The sequence below is a fragment of the Gracilinanus agilis genome, chromosome 2 (assembly GCF_016433145.1).
Source record: "Gracilinanus agilis isolate LMUSP501 chromosome 2, AgileGrace, whole genome shotgun sequence".
In the NCBI taxonomy this organism is placed as follows: domain Eukaryota; kingdom Metazoa; phylum Chordata; class Mammalia; order Didelphimorphia; family Didelphidae; genus Gracilinanus; species Gracilinanus agilis.
The window spans coordinates 227,195,087-227,218,316 of NC_058131.1; the positions used below are offsets into that span (position 1 = coordinate 227,195,087).

Here is a 23,230-nt window from a genome sequence, read left to right on the forward strand (position 1 = left end):
CCTCCTTATTCCAAACCATACTACCCAACAGGCTGAGCAAGTGCCCATGATTCCAGACCCCCAGAGTAAAAAGTAGAAAAAGGAAAGTGCATTTCTAGAAATTGATGCCATAAGAAACCACTAAAGGAGCAGGGCTTGGGATGAGTTTGCCACACTTTTTTCTCTATAATTTCCAATAACTTCCTTCCCATAATACTTCAGCTCAATTCATTTCAACATTTGGTCAGGAACACCTGGATTTAAATCCTGTCTCAAAGTTCAATCCTAGGCAAGTGAAAGTCAGCTAGACTGCATGGATAGGGTGGTGCTAGACCAGAAGTCAAGAAATTTCAAGTTCAAGTCTGGCTTCAGATACTTATTAGCTTTGCTAATATGGTCAAGTCACTTAACTTCTGTCTTTCTCTAGCTCCTACTTCCCATGAGATGATATTTGTGAAGTATTTTGCAAACTTAACGTACTTTCTAAATGTTAGCTATTATTATTATTTAATCTCCTTGTGCCTCAGTTTCTCATTTGCAAAATGGCAGGATATGACTTGATCCTTTTTGATCTTTTTGTAGTTCTAAATCTATGATTCCATGGTCCTATTAAGCTTTCTTTATATGTCAGGCTGTGTACTGTGCAAGAGCTAGTCATATAAAAAAGAAGAAGAAAAAAGGAAATATTTATTGTTCACAAGAATAAACCCCCAATTTTTCAATTACAATTAGAAACAATTTTTGACAATTTTTTCTGACATTTTGTGATTCTGATTCTCTCCCTCCTCCCTATCACCTCTCCCTAAGGCAATAAGTAGTCTAATAAAGATTATACTGGTGCTTTCATGAAATACGTATTTCATGAAATGAATTCCCTATGTTATGACTCATGAAAGAAATAAAGTGAAAGATGGTATGCTTTGATCTGTAATCAGATTCCAACAATTCCTTCTTTGGCTGTTGTGCAAATAGAAATTTGATACACCTGAACTACATTTGCCCAGCATCCTTATATTTATGTCCTCACTTGGCATCCTTACATTTGGGAGATAAATTTTGCTGAAAACCACATTGCAGGGCTTTTTGGGCTTTGGCTTTGGAAAACTGCTGCAGGTTTGGGTCTTTGACTCTGTTCTGCTCACTGAGCAGAAGCAACCCCTTTCTCTCTCACTTTGATATTATTAAATCCTATAAATTTAAATATTTGGAATATTAATTCATTTTTACTCTCACATTGTGGATAGCATTTTTGTTTGTTTGTTTAATGTGAGTCCCTCAGTTACTCTTGGAACCTTGTTTTGTTGATAATACTTTTAGTCCTTCACAGTTGACCATTGTACAATGTTTCTGTCATACAATATACACTGTTCTCCTGGAAACCCCCAAATCTGAAATATGTTTAGAAAGGGATTTTTTAGGTCTTTTAGTGGAGATAGAGAGCCAGAAAGAAGGAATGGCTCCCTCTGCAAGTCTTTATGAAGTTGCATTTATAGAATTCAGAAGAAGGTGAAAGGACATTGATTTAACTGGCTTCCTGGAGGCAATAGGTGATCTCCAAGAGAAAGGCAGCTTGAGATAACGGCAATTAAGTCTTTGATCCCCTAAATCCAGGAAGCCGAAAATGGTGGACCTAAGACAACACCTAAGGTCAATGTGGATTTTAAAATTAATATTCAATATCTCCAAAGTATAATATTTATAAAGATTTATTCATATTTAACTAGAGAACACAGAGAGCGCTCACCACTTGATTCACGTGGAAGAGAGAGCGAGGGCAACAAGGACCAGTCACCATTCAATTCATGGAGAAGAGAGAAGGCAGGGCAGAGCGAACCCCAACCATATACAGACCTTGTAAGGAAGCACATATATGAAAGGCAAAAGGAATTGGGGGTAATACAGAAAGGAAGTTTGGGTAATGTAGTTTTAGGCATTCAAGATTTTCCAACTATACATCACCCAACACAAGCACCGAGTGGGATTCTAAACATTCATTACAGCCTTCTTCCATGAGGGCAGAAATCATCCATTCTGTCTCTGAGGTCAGCCTGACCTCTACAGTAAGCTTTTTGGGTTAGTCCAAATAAAGCTATGTTCAAACAATACTAATAAATGATAAATATAATCTACACATTCCCTGCTCTCAAGAAACTTGCAGTTCATTTTCTGTTCTGGAATAGTATAGGTAGTTTAAGGAAGCAACAACGTTAAATGCCCAAACAGTCCTAGTTATAAACTAGATGACCACTCAGGAGACAAGAATACAACTGAATGGTGGTCATTCTCTTGCTGATTTTCTCCACTAATTTTCCAGGAATCTACAAGGAAGCTTCGAGTCCATGAGAATCAAGGTAAGCAGACAATAAAGTCTAGACTGGGAGATCATTGGACTTTTTAAAAAATATCAGTACTTTTCATGGTATCAAATCATAATAAATCATCACAAAATAATTTTTGATATATGATAAAATAATGAAAATGATAAAATAATTTTGTGATGATTTATTATGATTTGATACCATGAAAAGTACTGATATTTTTTAAAAGTCTAATACTAATTATCATTTCAATTGAAAAATAATAAATAGGATATGCCATTCTTCCATTTTAATTAACAACATTTCTGCTACAGTAAACCAAGTTTGTATTCTATCATCATGTTTGGTTCTCCCATCATTTCATTTTGTGATGGATCACTCTGATTTCCAGAGGCTTTTTTGTTGATTTTCCTTCCATATCTTTGTTGCTACAAAAGAACTTGAAAGGCTACAATGAACTAATGATGGCATCAAACTCTCACACTGTGGATAGCATTTTTGTTTGTTTGTTTATTTAACGTGAATGTAACATAAATGTTTGTAATGTTTGGAGCATTGTGCAAAATCCTGAGGGAAAGAAAAAGTTTAAATAAGACACAGTTCTTGCCCTTGTGGAGCTGATAGTAGTAGGAAGATATTTAAATAACATGTACATAAAATAAAAGTCATGTGTTCAAAAATATGGTGAGTGAATTAAGGAGGGAAACACAAAGGATTACATGAGATCTAAGTCAGGTGGAATGGGGCAGGAAGGTGTATAGATCAAAGGAGGCTTTGTAGAGGAAGTGACATCTGATGTGTGCCTTAAAGGAAAAATATTTTATAAATAAATTCATATAGGGCCAGCTTGGTGGCACGGTAGATAGAGTTGGGCCTAGAGTCAGGAAGATTCATCTTCTTGAGTTCAAATTTGGCCCCAGACACTTACTAGCTTTGTGACACCAGGCAAGTCACTTAATCTTGTTTGCATCAGTTTCCTCGTCTGTAAAATGAGCTGGAGAAGGAAATGGCAAACCTCTCTAGTAGCCTTGCTAAGAAAACCCCAAATGGGATCATGAAGTCAGACTCAGACTTGACTGAACGACAACAATACTTTATAAAATAGGGAAGGAGAAGAAATGGCAGGGAGAGAGAAGGAAGGAATAATAGTCATTCAGAACGCCTTAAGCAAAAGAATGGAGGTAGAAAAGCATGGAACATATATGGGGAGTGATATTAGTACAAAATGGCTAGAACATGAATTAGATAGAGGAAAGCATTAGTAAATAAGGCTGAAAAAATAGGATGCCACTATATTGGGGTGAGTCACATGACAGACAAAGAAATTTGAAATTTATTTGGTCAATAATAAAAAAGAACTGCTGAAAGATTTTGAGCAGATGACTAATATGACTAGATTTATGCTGAAAGAATGCCTGGCATTTGAGTTTAGGAGGGCAGGGGAAGAGCAAGAAGACTCTTGCACTAGTCCAAGGGGGTAAGAAAGGAGCACCTTCATTTATTCCCATGTGATCAAGGGAATAAAAAGAGAAAAAATGTGAGATGGCTTGTGGAAGAATTGAAATAACTTGGTCTCAGATTAGATGTAAGAAGTGAAGAATCAGAAAGAGTTGAAGATAGCACCAAGGTTTTGAACGTAGGAGACTGGGCTCAATGGTAGTATCACTGATAGAACGAGAAGTGGGTTTGAGGGAAAGATAATGGGCTCTGTTTTTTATATATTTTGCGGTCATCTTAATAAAAGGGATAGTTGAGGCCATGGAAGAAAATATGAACAAAAGGAAGAATAGAAAGTGAGAAAGAGAAGGTAGACAACGAAATCTTTGGAATGAATGGTTGGCAAAGGTGGAGCAAGGATGCAAGAGATCATGTTTTCAAGCCTAAATCTACACATTCTAAGGCTAATCATTTTTCTTCCCTGGATCTCAGCTCCCTGTCTATAACAATAAATGAACATCAGTAGCAATGGACAAGAGTAGCCAAGCAAGACTTCAGGCTCTGAACTAGGTTTTTGTTTCTCCACAATGAAGTTGAGTGAGGCAGTGGGGAAAGTGTTTGAACTTAGAGTCACAGGACCAGAATTCAAATCCAGGTTCTATCATTTACTACCCATATGACTTTGACCTCTGGGCCTCAGCTTCCTCAACTGTATAATAGAAAATCAGCTCAGATGACTTCTAAGGTCCATTCCAGCTCTAAATCTATGATTCTCCTTCCCCAGAGTTTTCTCTTAAAGCATATAAGCTCCTTGAAAGTAAATACTATCTCTTTTGGTATTGGCAGTCCCTTAGCTGAACATAGGCTGGCATGTAGTAAATACATAATAAATCTTTTTTCATTCATTCATTCATCTAGGAGAATCTTCCAGGAATCATGTATCATGAGAGAATTTTCCACAGATATGCCCAGCAGGTATAGTACACTATGGTCAGGATTCCATCAAATGACAATCAGTGGGGAGAATCATAGAAGAGAAATCTCTTGGACTCCTATCAGTGCTTAGAGACAAAAAAAGATAATATAGCTCTGGCAGCATAATTTTATCATCCTTCCTCAAGAGAATCCTTTCCAGAATTGATCTGGCTGCCAAATGCTGTGGAGAAATGGCATCTCATCAGTAGGTTACCCCTGGAATTGAATGGATGACTTGGTATAGGATGGGATAATTGTTTTTTAAAAAACAAGCAATTAACAGTAACCCTTGAAATCTTTTTCCCCTTGATTGGAAATGTTTCCAGCTCAAGCTGGCTGGCTTTGGAAAGTACTATCATCACTCAGTGTTTGAGTAATTGATTCCTATTCTGCTCGCCAAGTTGCATGCGTTCACAGGAGATGCTCTTAATGGTTTAATAAACTGTTATAAAGCACTCCTTGACTTAGTTGAGAGAAAAATCACTGCCAAGGGCTCCATGTGATAGACCTTTCCAGTTAGTAGTAATATCACTATAAGAAGGTGCAAATGATATAAACAGGCATATGTGATGGGCCAAGAAGAGAGAACCAGAGGAGAAAGCAGGGCTTACTGTGCTCAAATGCAAAGTCAGACTGACTCCAGACGTACAAGGTGAAGAACAAAGAGCTAAGAGGAAATCTTCAGAGGATTTGATCCCACAGAGAAGGAAAACATAATTAATAATGAAAGCATGATCCAGTGTGCAGAAGATAAACAAAATTGTATAGTTTATTATTTAATGTTTACTAGAGATTCAAATCATAGGTGTGGGCAGGTAAGAAGACATTGTGCGGGGGCAGCTAGGTGGCTGAGTGGGTTGAGAGCCAGACCTAGAAATGGGAGGTTCTAGATTCAAATCTGGATATGTACACTTTCTAGCTGTGTGACCCTGGGCAAGTCACTTAACCCCCATTGCTTAGCCCTTAACACTCTTCTTTCTTGGAACCAATACACAGAACTGATTCTAAGATAGAGGGTAAGGGTTTAAAAAATAGAAGAAAACACTGTGTTTAGGACCAAATAAGGCTGTGCTCCTAAATAGTTTGGAATGGTTACTTGAGGTGCAGGATACAGGGATAGGAGTTGGAAAACTAAAAATAGCAGAGCTGGTACTATATAGTCAATGTCAGAATGTTATTCTTCAATCCAATCATTATTTATGGGCATATATTATGTAAAAGGCACAGTGCTAGACATAACAGAGGATAATAAGTCGAATAAAGCCCAGCCTCTGCCTTCAAAGAATTAACAGTTTAACAAGAGTGTGTGAGAATGATAAGGTAAGTGAACAAGGTAAAATGTCCTACAAGAATAGGATAAACAAGGTGTACTTCTATGAATAGAGAAAGATCACATTTGAATGTATGAATCAGGAAGGTTTCTTGAAAGAGATGAGATTTGAAGTGGATCATAAAGTTCTTGAAATTCCCAGCTCTTTTCTTAGTTTTAGGACAGTCATTTAACATCTAACTTGATTTCTTCATCTGTAAGATGAATAGTTGAAAGGAATAGTTAGTCTCTAAATATTTCTTTCAGCCACTCTCCCATTGCAGCATCCCTCTAGGACCATTTCCCCAACTTTATTGGTAGACCGAATCCCCAGAAGGTGGCTAATACTTCCCCTAGAGTTCCAGGAGTGATCCTAGGGAAGTTAATGTTTCTAGTACTGTTATTCAAGAAACCCCAACCAGTGTGCTTGTCATTGATTATCTGCCAGAACTCTTCAAAAGCTCTGTTTGCTAAGTTGATATTATAGGAGTTGTTCTTACAAAATATTTCCCCCCCAAAAGCCTGAGGCTCATTCTCCCACAAGTCCACCCAGAGTTTAGGAAAAGACTGTCTTAAACTTAGAATATAATGGCAGTGAGACCTATAGGTACAGAACGTCGATAGCCAGAGATTAAATCAAATTGTCTGGTTACTAAGACCTTTCCTCAGTCCAAAGCTGGCATTCTTTTGGATTAAGGGATCATATTCCTTAAAGCTCTCAGGGTATCTCTGTGTGTCTGTGTCTGTGCTTAGCATGTCTCTCCCTGATATGGGCTGACTTCTTAGTCTCTTATTAACAGAAAGGGGTAGGGAAAGGAGAGGGATAGAGAAACTTCCCTCTTCTCCCCTCAAAAATCAGTTTCCCGGGCAGCTGGGTAGCTCAGTGGATTGAGAGCCAGGTTTAGAGACGGGAGGTCCTGGGTTCAAATCTGGCCTCAGACACTTCCCAGCTGTGTGACTCTGGGCAAGTCACTTGGCCCCCATTGCCTACCCTTACCACTCTTTTGCCTTGGAACCAATACCCAGTATTGATTCAAAAATGGAAGGTAATGGTTTAAAAAATAATAAATAATTGAAGAAATATTAAGAGTTTGTCTCAAATCTCCCACCATTTTACTGGACTCCTCTGACTTAAATTCTCTGGAAGACTGACTGATACTTTTACGTGTGGGCTCTAAGGGTATGGTCCTCTCAGCCAGTCAAATTTCTTTCTTTCTTGACTCCCCCAAAAAAGATTCAGAACTTGTAAAGAGATCACAGGGTATAAATTATTTCTACCCATTCAAAAATTTATCATATCCAATTGATCATTTAATTAATTGATGGATTAGTTGGGATAGAAGAGGAAAGCCACTCATTCTATGAACCTTTTTTAATAGTAAAGAACACTACTACATGATCTAAAATATGAAGCCTTCTTATATAGAGTTAATGCAGAATATCTTAAAAGGGGGCAATCGAGTAGCTCAGAGGATTGAGAGTCAGACTTACAGATGGGAAGTCCTGGGTTCAAATCTGTCCTCAGACACTTCTTAACTGTGTGACCCTGGGCAAGTCCCTTAGCCCTCATTGCCTAGCCCTTTCTGCTCTTCTGCCTTGAAACCAATATACAATATTGATTCTAAGATAGAAGGTAAGGGCTTTAAAGAGATATTTCACAAGTATTAATGCTGTACGCCTTTCTAACCTATCACCTTGATCTTGCCTCCACAGGATTAGTCTTGATATAATTGCACAATATCCCATAACACCTCCCTCCCCAACCCCCACCCCTAAGGCTACCATACACTGTCTTCAAATTTACCACTAGCCCAGCAATGGGCAAACTATGGCCAGATGCAGCCCCCTGAAATGTTCTATTCAGCCCCGGGACATTATTCCTAATCTGACAAATACAATGAGTAGGATACAATACAATGAAACTTTGAAAGAGTTGCCTTAGAAACAGGCTGACAGATGAGCATTTCCTTTCCTTTGTCCCCTCTTTAAAAAGTTTGCCCATCACTGGCCTAGACAATGAGAGCAGAAAGAACAAAGTACTTTAAAGTAATCTCTTCCCAAGAATTCACCTGAACCTTGACAGCGGCCTCCCAGTCCTCAGATCCTCTTCTAAGGCAAATCAGGGTACTTTTCATGGGGTGAACCCTACAGGGTTTGTTCCAACAAGAAACTGATGGAGGACATCTGTGTTCAGCCAGACAGAAAAGCTGCTTCCTCCCTTCCACTGTGTGAGGTGGGGTGAGCCAGGAAAGAATCTTCACTCCAGCAGCTGGAAAGGGAGGCTTCACTAATTACTGCCCATAATTTCCATAAAGGCTTAAACGAATGCACGTTCATGGGATTGTGTGTACGAGTTAATAGCTTTCCCTGTTGTTGAAAAAAAATGTGTTGCATAAGCTAGAAAGCAAGCACTGGACTGAAAATCGGATGATCTGTGCTCATTTCTGGGCTCTGCCGCTTCCTAGTTCTATGGTCACAGACAAGTTTTCTGAGACTCAGTTTCCTCCTCTGTAACATGGAGATAATCATACTTGTATACCGTACCTCACAGGGTTATTGAGAAGAAAAGGTTCTGTAAGCTTTAGGCTGTTCTAGAAAAGCAAAGGCTTATTAGGACTCATCTAATTATACAACATACCATCTTGGAACAACAGAAAGTGCTTTGCCTCTAGAATCAGAGGACTTGAGTTCAAGACCCACTGACGATGCTTATTATCTTTTTTTTTACTCTAGGCATGTCATAGTCTCTCTGGGTTTGTAGAAAAAGGGGGACCACTGAGGTCCCTTTTAGCTATAGAATGTTTTCTCTCTTCATGTTGACCCAGGAGAATCTCTAGCTTTCTTCAAAATATAACAAGATGTCCCATTCTCCCAGCTTTTAACATTCTCTCCCTCTTGAAACTACTTCACACACACACACACACACACACACACACACACTTCTTACTAATTATATTTGTATGTGGCCATATATTTGCGTGTAGACATATATATACATACATATATATGTGCTCATTTAATTTACGGTCCAATAATATATACTGGATTATGCTTAGAACAACAGCAACAACGACCATATTTGTGTGATGGCTAGACCTCCTCTAGTTTTAGTCTATCATAGAAAGCCCATGCTTGTCCCTTTCCTATGAGCTGTTTATAGATAACAAGAGCAACAACTGCCATTTGTATAGCCCTTTAAAATCATCAAAGTAGGGTCAGCTGGATAGCTCAGTGGACTGAGAGCCAGGCCTAAAGACGGGAGGTCCTAGTTTCAAATCTGGCTTCAGACATTTCCTAGCTGTGTGACCCTGGGCAAGTCACTTGACCCCCATTGCCCACCCTTACCACTCTTCCACCAAGAGCCAATACACAGAAGTTAAGGGCTTATAAAAAATGAATAAAAATAATAATGATAAAATAAAATAAAAGTATCTTAGATACACTATCTTGTTTGACCTTCACGATACTCTTGTGAAGTAAGTGCTATTATCCCCATTTTATAGATGAAGACACCAAGATTCAGAGAGGTTAAATGATTTGTCCAAGGTCACTAATACATCTCTCAAGCATAATTTTGAACCCATGTTTTTGTTTATCCATTTATTTGGTTTTTACCAAAGATCAAGGCTTTCCCCCTTATGCCATCTTGCCTCTTATTCCTGAGTATTCAAGGATCACAGAGGTTAAATCTCAGTTATCTCTTCAGTACTGTCAGCCCATTTCCTTGTAGATCTTCCATTTGATGAGAAATAGACATCCTTCATTTAGAAAACATGTGGACAGAACAACTAATTTTCTTTGCTCTTCAGTGAATGTTCCTATACCTTCACTGAAACATCAGGGGTATTATTTGACTATATTGCAATCAACTTTCTACCCTGAAGAATTATCTGCCTTGGTTTCCCTGAAGTGACTTTTTTGTTGTTTCTTTGTACAGCCTGAAACATTTTTAATTCTACATCCTAAAAGATGGTTAATTTAAGTCTCTAACTTATTCCAAATAACTGTATTAATCTCATACAGTTTCATCATACAATCTAGAGTCTAATAGAATTTTACTTCATTTAGGTACTATGGAAGAAAACTAATCCAAGTGAAAAGTCTAAATTATAAAATAATTAAGGCAAAATTTCCCAGTCTTCCTTCTTTCACAGTGTCCTTAGTGTCTCAGTAATTTTTTTCACAGTGCCCCTAGATCAAATTAAATACTTAACAGTTCTGTTTATTAAGTAGTTAAATTAAAAAATTTAAGTATCCCATGTCACATCTCTCAAAGTTTATTGCAGCACCCGAGGGCTCTGCTCACACAGTAACTTAAATAATGTGCCCTTGATGCTTTTAAGTGTACTCTAAGGTCTCCCCTTGCTTCTAGAAAAATACATAACTACCTCGATCTTGCATTTAAAGCCCCCTTACCTTTGTAGTCTTATTTCACACTATTTCTCTTCCTGTCTCTCCATTCCAGTTAGATTGAATTGGTTAGGAGTTTTACATTTATAAAATCCTGTATCCTCTCTACTCCTATCCTTTGCACAATTGGTTCATCATGCCCAGATTTCATACCATCTCCACCTCTACCTCTATCAAAGCACAGCTCAGTAACCATTTCCTATATAAAATTTTTCTGGATCCTTCCACATAATAGAATTTTCATCCTCCTAAATTACTTTTTATCGAGTTACTTGTACTTTATACTTACTTTTATTTATTCATATGTTATATCTTCCTGCAGGTTTCTTGAGGTCAAGGACTGTTGCATTTTTCTCTTTGTATTTCCAAAATCTACTGTTTTTTAGTTTATTTAATTTTTTTTAATTTTTAGAAAAAAATTTTTCTACTTTTTTGGGAAAATACATGATTCGTGTTCTTGCTTTATCTCCCCCACCCTCCCCACACCCCAGTAGCTGATGCACATTTCCACTGGTTTCTTCATGTGTCATCCATCAAGACTTATTTATATATTATTGATAATTGTTCTAAGGTGGTCATTAAGAGTCTACATCCTAATCGTGTTCACATCAATCCATGTATTCAAGCAATTGTTTTCTTTTGTGTTTCCACTCCTGCAGTTCTTCCTCTGAATGTGGGTAGCATTCTTTTCCACAAATCCTTCAGAATTGTCCTGGGTCATTGCATTGCTGCTAATACAGAAGTCCATTACATTCTATTTAACCACAGTGTATTGGTCTCTGTGTACAATGTTCTTCTGGCTCTGCTCCTTTCATCTGCATCAATTCCTGGAGGTCTTTCCAGTTCACATGGAATTGCTCCAATTTATTATTCCTTTGAGCACAATAATATTCCATCACCAGCATATACAACAATTTGTTCAGACATTCCCCAATTGAAGGGCATACCCTCATTTCCCAGTTTTTTGCCACCACAAAGAGTGTGGCTATAAATATTTTTCCATATGTCTTTTTCCCTATGATCTCTTTGGGGTACAAACCAGCAATGGTATGGCAGAATCAAAGGGCAGGCAATCTTTTAGCACTCTTTTGGCATAGTTCCAAATTGCCAGCCAGAATGGTTGGATCAGTTCACAACTCCACCAGTAATGCATTAATGTCCCAGTTCTGCCACATCCCCTCCAACATTCATTACTCTCCCCTGCTGTCATTTTAGACAATCTTTTGGGTATGAGGTGATACTTCAGAGTTGTTTTGATTTGCATTTCTCTAATTATTAGATATTTAGATTACTTTCTCATGTGCTTATTGATAGTTTAGATTTCTTTATCTGAAAATTGCCTATTCATGTTCCTTGCCCATTTATCAATTGGAGAATGAATTGATTTTTTTGTACAATTGATTTAGCTCCTTGTATATTTGAGTAATTGGACTTTTATCAGAGTTTTTTTGTTATAAAGATTTTTTCCCAATTTGTTATTTCTCTTCTGATTTTAGTTGCATTGTTTTTGTTTGTATAAAATCTTTTTAATTTAATATAATTAAAATTATTTATTTTACATTTTGTAATTTTCTCTAACTCTTGCTTGGTTTTAAAATCTTTCCTTTCCCAGAGATCTGACAAGTATACTATTTTGTGTTCACCAAATTTTCTTATAGTTTCCTTCTTTATAGACAAGTCATTCACCCACTCTGAATTCATCTTGGTGTAGGGTGTGAGATGTTGATCTAAACCTAATCTCTCCCATAATTGTTTTCCAATTTTCACAGCAGTTTTTGTCAAATAGAAAATTTTTTCTCAAAAATTGGGCTCTTTGGGTTTATCATAGACTGTCTTGCTGATGTCACGTACCCCATGTCTATTCCACTGATCCTCCCTTCTCTCTCTTAGCAAGTACCATATTGTTTTGATGACCACTGCTTTATAGTATAGTTTAATATCTGGTATTGCTAGGCCACCTTCCTTCATGTTTTTTTTTCATTATTTCCCTTGATATTCTTGATCTTTTGTTCTTCCAAATAAACTTTGTTACAGTTTTTTTCTAATTCTGTAAAATAATTTCTTGGTAATTTGATAGGTATGGCACTAAATAAGTAAATTAATTTGGGATGAATGGTCATTTTTATTATGTTAGCTCATCCTACTCATGAGCAGTCAATGTTTTTCCAAGTGTTTAAATCTAGTTTTAATTGTTTGGAAAAGGTTTTGTAGTTGTGTTCATATAATTCCTGTTTGTTTTGGCAGATAGATTCCTAAGTATTTTATATTGTCTAGGGTGATTATAAATGGTGTTTCTCTTTCTAACTCTTGCTGCTGCAATGTGTTGGAAATATATCGAAATGATGATTTATGTGCATTTATTTTGTATCCTGCAACATTGCTAAAGTTGTTGATTATTTCTACTAGCTTTTTAGTTGATTCTCCAGGATTTTTTTAAGTAGACCATCATATCATCTGCAAAGAGTGATAGCTTAGTCTCCTCATTGCCTATTTTAATACCTTCAATTTCTTTTTCTTCTCTAATTACTACTGCTAGTGATTTCTAGTACAGTGTTAAATAATAGAGGTGATAATGCACATCCTTGTTTCACACCTGATCTTATTGGGAAGGCTTCTAATTTATCCCCATTGCATATGATGCTTGTTGATGGTTTTAGATATATACTGTCTATTATTTTTAGGAAATGTCCTTCGATTGCTATATTTTCTAGTTTTTCAATAGGAATAGGTATTGTATTTTGTCAAAGGCTTTTTCAGTATCTATTGAGATAATCATGTGATTTTTGTTTGTTAGTTTGTTGATATAGCCAATTATGTGGATGGTTTTCCTAATGTTGAACCATTCTTGTATTCCTGGTATAAATCCCATCTGATCATGGTGGATAACCCTCTTGCTCACTTGCTGGAGTCTTTTTGCTAGTATTCTATTTAAGATTTTTGCATTTATGTTCATTGGGAAGATTGGTCTGTACTTTTCTTTCTCTATTTTTGGTCTGCCTGACTTTGGAGTCAGTACAACATTAGTTTCATGAAAGGAATTTCTTAGGACTCCTTCTTTGCTTATTATATCAAATAATCTGTATAGTATTGGGATTAGTTGTTATTTGAATGTTTGATAGAATTCACTTGTGAATCCATCAGGCCCTGGCAATTTTTTCTTAGAGAGTTCTTTGATGGCTTGTTCAATTTCTTTTTCTGATATGGAATTTTTTAAGTANTTAGTTGCATTGTTTTTGTTTGTATAAAATCTTTTTAATTTAATATAATTAAAATTATTTATTTTACATTTTGTAATTTTCTCTAACTCTTGCTTGGTTTTAAAATCTTTCCTTTCCCAGAGATCTGACAAGTATACTATTTTGTGTTCACCAAATTTTCTTATAGTTTCCTTCTTTATAGACAAGTCATTCACCCACTCTGAATTCATCTTGGTGTAGGGTGTGAGATGTTGATCTAAACCTAATCTCTCCCATAATTGTTTTCCAATTTTCACAGCAGTTTTTGTCAAATAGAGAATTTTTTTCTCAAAAGTTGGGCTCTTTGGGTTTATCATAGACTGTCTTGCTGATGTCACGTACCCCATGTCTATTCCACTGATCCTCCCTTCTCTCTCTTAGCAAGTACCATATTGTTTTGATGACCACTGCTTTATAGTATAGTTTAATATCTGGTATTGCTAGGCCACCTTCCTTCATGTTTTTTTTTCATTATTTCCCTTGATATTCTTGATCTTTTGTTCTTCCAAATAAACTTTGTTACAGTTTTTTTCTAATTCTGTAAAATAATTTCTTGGTAATTTGATAGGTATGGCACTAAATAAGTAAATTAATTTGGGATGAATGGTCATTTTTATTATGTTAGCTCATCCTACCCATGAGCAGTCAATGTTTTTCCAAGTGTTTAAATCTAGTTTTAATTGTTTGGAAAAGGTTTTGTAGTTGTGTTCATATAATTCCTGTTTGTTTTGGCAGATAGATTTCTAAGTATTTTATATTGTCTAGGGTGATTATAAATGGTTTCTCTTTCTAACTCTTGCTGCTGCAATGTGTTGGAAATATATTGAAATGATGATTTATGTGCATTTATTTTGTATCCTGCAACATTGCTAAAGCTGTTGATTATTTCTACTAGCTTTTTAGTTGATTCTCCAGGATTTTTTTAAGTAGACCATCATATCATCTGCAAAGAGTGATAGCTTAGTCTCCTCATTGCCTATTTTAATACCTTCAATTTCTTTTTCTTCTCTAATTACTACTGCTAGTGATTTCTAGTACAGTGTTAAATAATAGAGGTGATAATGCACATCCTTGTTTCACACCTGATCTTATTGGGAAGGCTTCTAATTTATCCCCATTGCATATGATGCTTGTTGATGGTTTTAGATATATACTGTCTATTATTTTTAGGAAATGCCCTTCAATTGCTATATTTTCTAGTGTTTTCAATAGGAATGGGTATTGTATTTTGTCAAAGGCTTTTTCAGTATCTATTGAGATAATCATGTGATTTTTGTTTGTTAGTTTGTTGATATAGCCAATTATGTTGATGGTTTTCCTAATGTTGAACCATCCTTGTATTCCTGGTATAAATCCCATCTGATCATGGTGGAAAACCTTCTTGCTCACTTGCTGGAGTCTTTTTGCTAGTATTCTATTTAAGATTTTTGCACCTATGTTCATTAGGGAGATTGGTCTATAGTTTTCTTTCTCTGTTTTTGGTCTACCTGGCTTAGGGATCAGTACCATATTTGTGTTATAAAAGGAATTTGATAAGACTCCTTCTTTGCTTATCATATCAAATAATTTGTATAGTATTGGGATTAGTTGCTCTTTGAATGTCTGATAGAATTCACTTGTGAATCCATCAGGCCCTGGCGATTTTTTCTTAGAGAGTTCTTTGATGGTTTGTTCAATTTCTTTTTCTGATATGGAATTTTTTAAGTATTCTATTTCCTCTGCTGTTAATCTAGGCAATTTATATTTTTGTAAATATTCATCCATATAACCTAGATTGCTGTATTTATTGCCATATAATTGGTCAAAATAGTTTTTAATGATTGCCTTAATTTCCTCTTCATTAGAGGTAAGGTCTCCCTTTTCATCTTTGATACTGTTAATTTGGTTTTCTTCTTTCCTTTTTTTTATTTGACATACCAGTACTTTGTCTATTTTATCTGTTTTTTCAAATTACCAGCTTCTAGTCTTATTTATTAATTCAATATAGTTCTCTTCTTTCAATTTTATTAATTTCTCCTTTGATTTTTAGTATTTCTAATTTAGTTATCATCTGGGAATTTTTAATTTGTTCATTTTCTAGTTTTGTAAGTTGCATACCCAATTCATTAATCTCTGCCCTCCCTAATTTATTAATATACGCACTAAGTGATATAAATTTTCCCCTTGGAACTGCTTTGGCTACATCCCATAGGATTTGGTAAGAAGTCTCATCATTGTCATTGTCTTCAGTGAAATTATTAATTGTTTCTATGATTTGTTCTTTCACTAACTTATTTTGGAGAATATTATTTAATTCCCAGTTAGTTTTTGGTTTGCCTCTCCATGTAGTTTTTATTGCATTATGATCTGATAAGGTTGCATTTATTATATCTGCTTATTTGCATTTTTGTTTGCCATGTTTCTATTCTCTAGTACATGGTCTATCTTTGTCAATATTCCATGTGAGGCTGAGAAGATAGTGTATTTCTTTTTGTCCCTATTTATTTTATATCTATCTATTAACTCTAATTTTTCTAGGATTTCATTCATCTCTCTTATCTCTTTCTTATTTATTTTTTGGTTTGATTTATCTAGACCCAATAGGGGAAGTTTGCTATCTATTTTATCCTTCAGCTTCACTAGCTTCTCCTTTAGAAATTTGGATACTATTCCATTTGGTGCATACATGTTGAGTACTGATATTCCTTCACTGATTATACTGCCTTTTATTAGGATGTAATTACCTTCCCTATCTCTTTTAACCAGATCTATTTTTACTTTGGCTCTGTCAGAAATCATGCTTGCAACTCCTGCCTTCTTTATCTCAGTTAAAGTCCAATAGATTTTGCTCCATCCTTTCATTTTTATTCTATGTATGTCTGCCTGTCTCATGTGTGTTTCTTGAAGACAACATACGGTGGGATTTTGGTTTCTAATACACTCTGTTATTTGCTTCCATTTTATAGGCGAGTTCATTCCATTCACATTCAGAGTTATAATTATCAGCTCTGTATTCCCAGACATTTTGATTCTCTCTTCTTGTCCTGCCCTTTCTTTTTTCACTATTTCCTTCTATACCAGTGTTTTGTTTTTAATCAGTTCCCCTAATCCCCTCCCTTATTATACTTCCCTTTCTCCCCTCTCCCTTCTTATTCCCCTCTTATTCTTCTTTAGGGTCTTTTTAAGTTACCCCCCAGCCCTCTCCCTTCCTAGTGTTGCTTCCCTCCCCACCAGTTCTTTTGTTACCCTTCTTCTTCTCTGTAGGATGCGAATCAATTCTCTGTCCCAATGGATTTGATTGTTCTTCCCTCTTTAAGTATTAAATATTTCCTCCTCTCTCCAACCTCTTTATCTTTCCAGTGTATTATTATTCTTCCCTATTCACCCCAAATTTATATTTTTATGGAACATTTAATCCATTTTGTTTGTTGTCCCAATTTTCTTAATATTACCTTCTTTTTTCCCTCTAGTTTTGTATATATTGATACATATTTATATGTATGTATACATATGTATACATACACACACACACACACATATATATCTTGACATTTCATGCTATACAGTTTGCCACTGTTCCTTCTATGTAAACTTCTTCTAGTTACCCTGTTGATAATAATAATAATGATAATAACAATTTTAATATTTGCAAATATCTTCTTTTCTTCTAAGGATACAAATCGATTGGACTTATTTGGTCCCTTAAAGAAATTTTTTTTTCTTCCCCACTCTCTTAATTACCTCATTGTCATTCTCTTGAGTGCTGTGTTTGGGCAGCAAACTCTCTGTTTAAGTCTGTTTTTTTTTCTTTATGAATGCTTGGAAGTCCTCAATTTTATTGAATAACCATACTTTCCCCTGCAAAAATATAGTCGGTTTTGCTGGATAGTTGATTCTTGGTTGTAGACACAGTTCTCTTGCTTTGCAAAATATTATGTTCATGCCTTCCAGTCCTTCAATGTAGATGCAGCCAGATCCTGTGTTATCCTAACTGTTTTTCCCTGGAATTTGAATGCCTTCTTTTTAGCAGCTTGTAATATTTTTTCCTTGGTCTGATAGTTTTTGAATTTGGCTATAATATTCCTGGAAGTTGTCAGTTGTGGATTAAATGTAGGAGGTGATCTGTGGATTCTTTCAATTTCCACTTTTCCTTCTTGTTCAAGAATGTCAGGACAGTTTTCTTGGATATTTTCTTGTAGGGTGGCATCTGAACTTTTTCTTTTATCATGATGTTCTGGTAAACCAATAATTCTTAAATTGTCTCTTCTAGCTCTGTTCTCCATATTTTTGGTTGAATCAATGAGGTGTTTCATATTCTCCTTAAATTTTTCATTTTTTTTTATTTTTTATATATTCTTGCTGCCTTGTGAAGTCATTTGCTTCTAGTTGTTGAGTTCAATTTTTAAAGACTGAATTTCATCCCTGGATTTTTGGTCATCCTCCTTCTGGTCTGATTTTCTTTGTAGATCATCTTTTGCCTTCTTTGCTACATTTTTAAGCCAGCCAATTCTGGCTTTTAAGACTTGATTTTCTTGTTTTAGTTCATGTATCTTCTTTTTCAAATTGCCTTCAGCCTCTCTTAATTGCTTTTTGAGTTCCTGAAGTTCTTCCTGAATTTTGAGATCTTCCAAAGCCTGTGCCCAATTTGCTGTAACTTCTTCCTCTTCTTCTATTTTATTTGCTCTCTTTTCACTTCCTTGAAAGAAGCCGTTAATTGTCATTTCTTTTCTTTTTCTGTTGTTTACTCATATTTTTTCCTTTTCTGTTCTGCTAGTTTTTAGCAGATGGATTTAATGAGTCTTGATGAAAGATCTTCCCTCAGCTGGCAATGGAGGTTTGTAGTTACTTTCTCTGCAGTGAATGGGGGATGGGTATTGAAGTTTCCCTGCCCTCTGAAAACTTCTTCTCTGTCCAATTGATGAGATTAAGCCTGTATTTATTGGATTAATCTGTATTGCTTAATGTGTCCTGATGCTAAAACCTTGAGAGGGAAAAAAAGAAGTGGGGGGGGGGGGAACAACAAGATGGAGTATTTTCACTGAGCTGTCCAGCAGTAGGGTCCCCCTGCTCTGTCCTGCTGTTTGACCTGGTTTTCTTTCCCCTTGAAGCCCTTTGCTCTCTATCTCGGTTTGATAAAGCCAGGTTGTCTGAGGTTTGGCTCCATCTAAGCTCCATCTTCTAAGTGTTTTTGCTGTGTTTCTCTGGCTTTCTCCTCCAGTCACTTCCCCAGTGGCTGTGTTCAACTCCCCGAGTCTGGAGCCAGCAAGGCCCTTCCTTGCTGGTGTGCCTGCCCACCCAGAGATTTCAGGGGCTGCTAGAGACTCTGCATAGCATGTGAGGGAAGGGTCCTGGGATTCCCCTTCTATACCTTCAGATCCAACAGTTCAAAAATTCAAGCCTTTTTCTTGGTATACCTCTTTAGCTGTCCAGCAGTAGGATCCCCCTGCTCTGTCCTGTTGTTAGATTTGGTCCTCTTTCTTCTCAAAGTACATTGTTTTCTATCTTGGTGTGGAAAGGTGAGAAGGTTTTAAGATTTGCTCTGTTTAAGCAGCCATCTTCCCAGAATCCCCTACCACTGGCTTTTAAAAGGTGGTTTGTAGGTGTAGCCAAGTGGCTCAGTGGATTGAGAGTCAGGCCCAGAGACAGCCTCAGACAATTCCTAGGTGTGTGACCCTGGGCAAATCACTTAATCCCCATTGCCTAGCCCTTACTAGTACTTTACCAATATATAGTACTGATTCCAAGATGGAAGGTAAGGGTTTTAAAAAAAAAGGTGTCTCATGGATGTTTGTACAATTTATTTAATTTAATTCAGTATCTGGACCAAGTCTGAGTAATGTATAGTAGCTATATTGGGGGAGTATGTGTCTTTTAATAATTCATTAAACATAGTATTATGTTAAGTCCTGGGGATATTAAAAGGCATAAGATTCCTAACTCAAGGCACTTATTATCTGGTTGAGAAGACAAGATAGATATATGAAAAAAACTAACTTTTTAACTAAGAGCCCAGTGAGTGGCAAAAATGATGAACATTACTGTTGAAACAGACATTTCATAGAAAATATGGGACTAAAGGGTACAATTAAAAAAATAAGATATGTAAAATAAATATAAATTTAAATTAAATTAAATTAATATATAAAATAAAATATATTAAGTGCCTAACATGAAGATGGTAAAGTAAGACTTAAACAAGTGAAGAAAAGAGACAGTGGCACTCCAAGAAAGGTAAACAATGTAGGAGGAAGAAACATGAATGGCATAGACAGGGAACAAAAAAATACTGTTTGGCTACAGTAGGTAGTTTGTGAGAGAGGAGATTAGATTAAGGGTTGTTGGAGATAACATTAGAAATGTTAAGTAGAAATTGGTCAGATTTTGAAGGGCCTTAAAAGCCAAATTTAAAATGAACTTTATTCTGAAAACAATGGGGAGCATTTGAAGGTTTTTAAACAGGGAAATAATTCATGCAAGTTGGTAATTTGGGAACATTGATTTGACTGTGATATGTTGGATGGATTGGAGCAGAGGAAAAACATGAGCTAGAAGACTTCAATTTTCTGGCATTAAGAGACAAAAATGTAAAATATTTCAGGCAGGACCTTCTGACCAACTGGTTGTTGGAAGAGATAAAGAATGAAGAGTTGAAAATTATTTTAATTTATCTAGCCTGGAAGACTGATAGAACATTGATAGTATTTCAATGAATAAGCTCTCTTATTGGTGTGAATATGACCATAATCTTAATCAAGATTCAAAAATAATCCATACTTTCTTAATCTACATTATTTTTGAACATTCTCCACAGAAGATGTAGTCAATACATTGATTAACAGAGATTAACACATCATAGTGCTGGAACCCAGAAAGGGCCAATGCCAAGCTTTCTCTGTCCATGGTCCTGACTGTGCTTGCTACTGCTAGTTCTGCAGATATCTACAGCTATGACACTGACAAGCACATTTAGGCAGTGTCAGAGGAAGAATTTGATCCCAGGTCTTTGGACTGTACTGTATTCTTTACTTTGTACCCTAAAAGGGGGTAAAAATTAAAGTGCCAAAAGGAGAGGTGGATAAGTAATAAAGAATACTCTAACACAAATTTACAAAGAGCCCAATTCTGACTCATAATAATTAGTGAAGAGAGCATCAGCAAACATGTTTATAACTAAAATTCTTCAGTTTCCCTAAATAGGGATAACTATAACAACTAGATTAACCAGGAATGAGGGGAAATAGGAGTTTGTTCTGTTTTCCCCTCTAGATGCTAGGCAAGGGAAAGCAAGCTAAGATTGACTTTCATGAGTCTTACAGATCATTGCTCTTTGCTAAGGAATAGAACAGAGAGTGGCCTGAGAGACACACATTCAGAGTGTACTCTTGTCCTTTTTGTAAAGCCTTGAATTCTCTCTGTATAATAGGAAAGCTAGGGTAACCAAAGTGTTTTTGAATGTCTTCTTTGCCCGTCATTAGCACTGCACTAGAAACTATGGAAAATACAAAAAAGGATAAGATATAGATGTTTTTTGGTGTATACTCTCCCTGATCTCTGGTTTTTAGTTCCCCTCCTCTTAAAAATTAGTGGGGGCAGCTGGGTAGCTCAGTGGATTGAGAGCCAGGCCTAGAGACAGGAGGTCCTAGGTTCAAATATGACCTCAGACACTTCCTAACTGTGTGACCCTGGACAAGTCACTTGACCCCCCATTGCCTACCCTTACCACTCTTCTGCCTTGGAGCCAATACACAGTATTGACTCCAAGATGGAAGGTAAGGGATTAAAAAATTAGTGTACAAAAAAAATTAAAAAATAAAAAAAATTAGTGTACATTTACTTTACTTGTGTATATTTATTACCACTCCAGGAGAATGCAAACCCTTTGAGATCAGGGACTTTTGTTTTTTTTATTCTTCACAACTCAACAAGATCTCGGCATAGAGTAGGTGCTTTAAAATGTATGTTACATTTAAATGAACTAAAAGAAGAAGAGGTATCATGAATAAGACAGGGTTAAGTATTAAAAGGAGTAATTCATTAGTAAGTACTTTGGGAGTATTTACGAGTGAGCTAGGTTCCTGGGACTAGAAAATATTGCATGATGAAAGTAGAATGGGTTTATTTTAATCCTCAAGGACTCTATGTACCATGTGAATTAATTCCTTGGAATGCATGGCTTTTCTATGGTAAGTCAGGGGCTATGTGTCAGACAGATGTTGAATACCATTTTTAATATTTACCATTTAATAATTGCTATTATTATCCTAACCCTCTTTTTTGCCTTAGGGCCCAGATATTGGTGCATCACAGCTACAAAGTCTTCTCAACAAAGAATTCTTTAAAAGTAAGAGATTCTTGACTGGTTAGAATTTTATCTACTATAACCATTGTTTTCCTACTTTCCCACTGTTTTGTCCTTCTTTCCTCAGGTAACTCTTCTGAAACCCTAGAGAGAAAGTTCACCTTTGATGAGTGCCGGAGTATTTTGGCTCTGATGGATGTATCCTTCATACTATCTCCTTCCCATACTTTCATTTCACTCTAAAGTCACTTTTATCACATATTTCTAAGAGCAATTCAATAAAAATCCCCAAAGTTGGATGTAGGAAATTCAAGGTATATTACATTTCTCAATATTCAGCAGTCTAAGGACTCACCCAAAGGAATGAATCTCCATTGATTCTGTCCATAGTGTTCTAGAACCTTATCTATTTAGTTTCTTTCCTACTATTGAAAGAGAAACTGAAGTTAGTTGTGGGAATAAATATTTATTTTAGACATACTGAATTAAGAACACAACTGGTAAAGTGAAAAGCGCACTGAGACTGGTTTTAAAGGACTTTGGTTTAAATCATGCCTTCGATATACTGCATGACCTAGAAGTCACTTGCCTTAACTGTGTCTCAGTTTCTTCATATTTAAAAATGATAGCTTTGAATTGGTTAGCCTTGAATGTTCCATCCAACTCTATGAGCTGAAGGGGGCAAGTGGCATTCTAGGGCAGATATCTTTTCAGAGGTTGAAAGGCTCAACTTGGAGACAGATTAAAGTCAATAGAGATAGGAATAGAGGTATAGATTTAGGATTTATATAGATATAGGAGATAGCTAAAGAAAAGAATTTGTGTCTGAAATTTCTCATACAATGGATGAGAACTTTCATTCTATAACTAGAGATGAGGCTTAAAATATAAAGATCCCTGGAAGTCACAATATACTAACATCACACCAAGGTTTAGATGAACTCATATGATCATCTGTTTCTAGCTGGAAGAGACATCAGAGTCTATATAGTCCAACCCTATCATTTTACAAATGAAGAAAATGAGAAAAGTGACAACAACTGTGAATGTTGGGTACATGCAAAGGGACTTTCTCAAGGTCATATAGCCTGTAGCTGTGAGAGGTAGGACTTGAACTCGGGTCTTGTGACTAAATCCATCATTCTTTTCACTGTGTATCAAGTCCTTTATTGAGAGTACATTTAGATAAAAGAGAAAGAGGGGGTGTTTTCTTGAGTCTTCATTGCTCCAACATTTTTTGGTCCTTTATTTCTCTGTGAAAACAGTTAATTCTCTATTTAATAAATCA

The 23,230-nt window shown here is 36.1% G+C and overlaps 1 protein-coding gene across 1 annotated transcript in view; it reads left to right on the forward strand.

Moving 5' to 3' along the window:
• Window positions 1-23,230, forward strand: part of CAPN13 (calpain 13) — a 239,059-nt gene that overhangs the window by 206,833 nt on the left and 8,996 nt on the right. Inside the window, exons 13-16 of the mRNA XM_044659593.1 lie at window positions 2,294-2,330; window positions 4,653-4,709; window positions 21,927-21,984; window positions 22,070-22,140. Of these exons, the coding sequence (XP_044515528.1) occupies window positions 2,294-2,330; window positions 4,653-4,709; window positions 21,927-21,984; window positions 22,070-22,140 (223 nt within the window). The remainder of the gene's footprint in view (window positions 1-2,293; window positions 2,331-4,652; window positions 4,710-21,926; window positions 21,985-22,069; window positions 22,141-23,230) is intronic.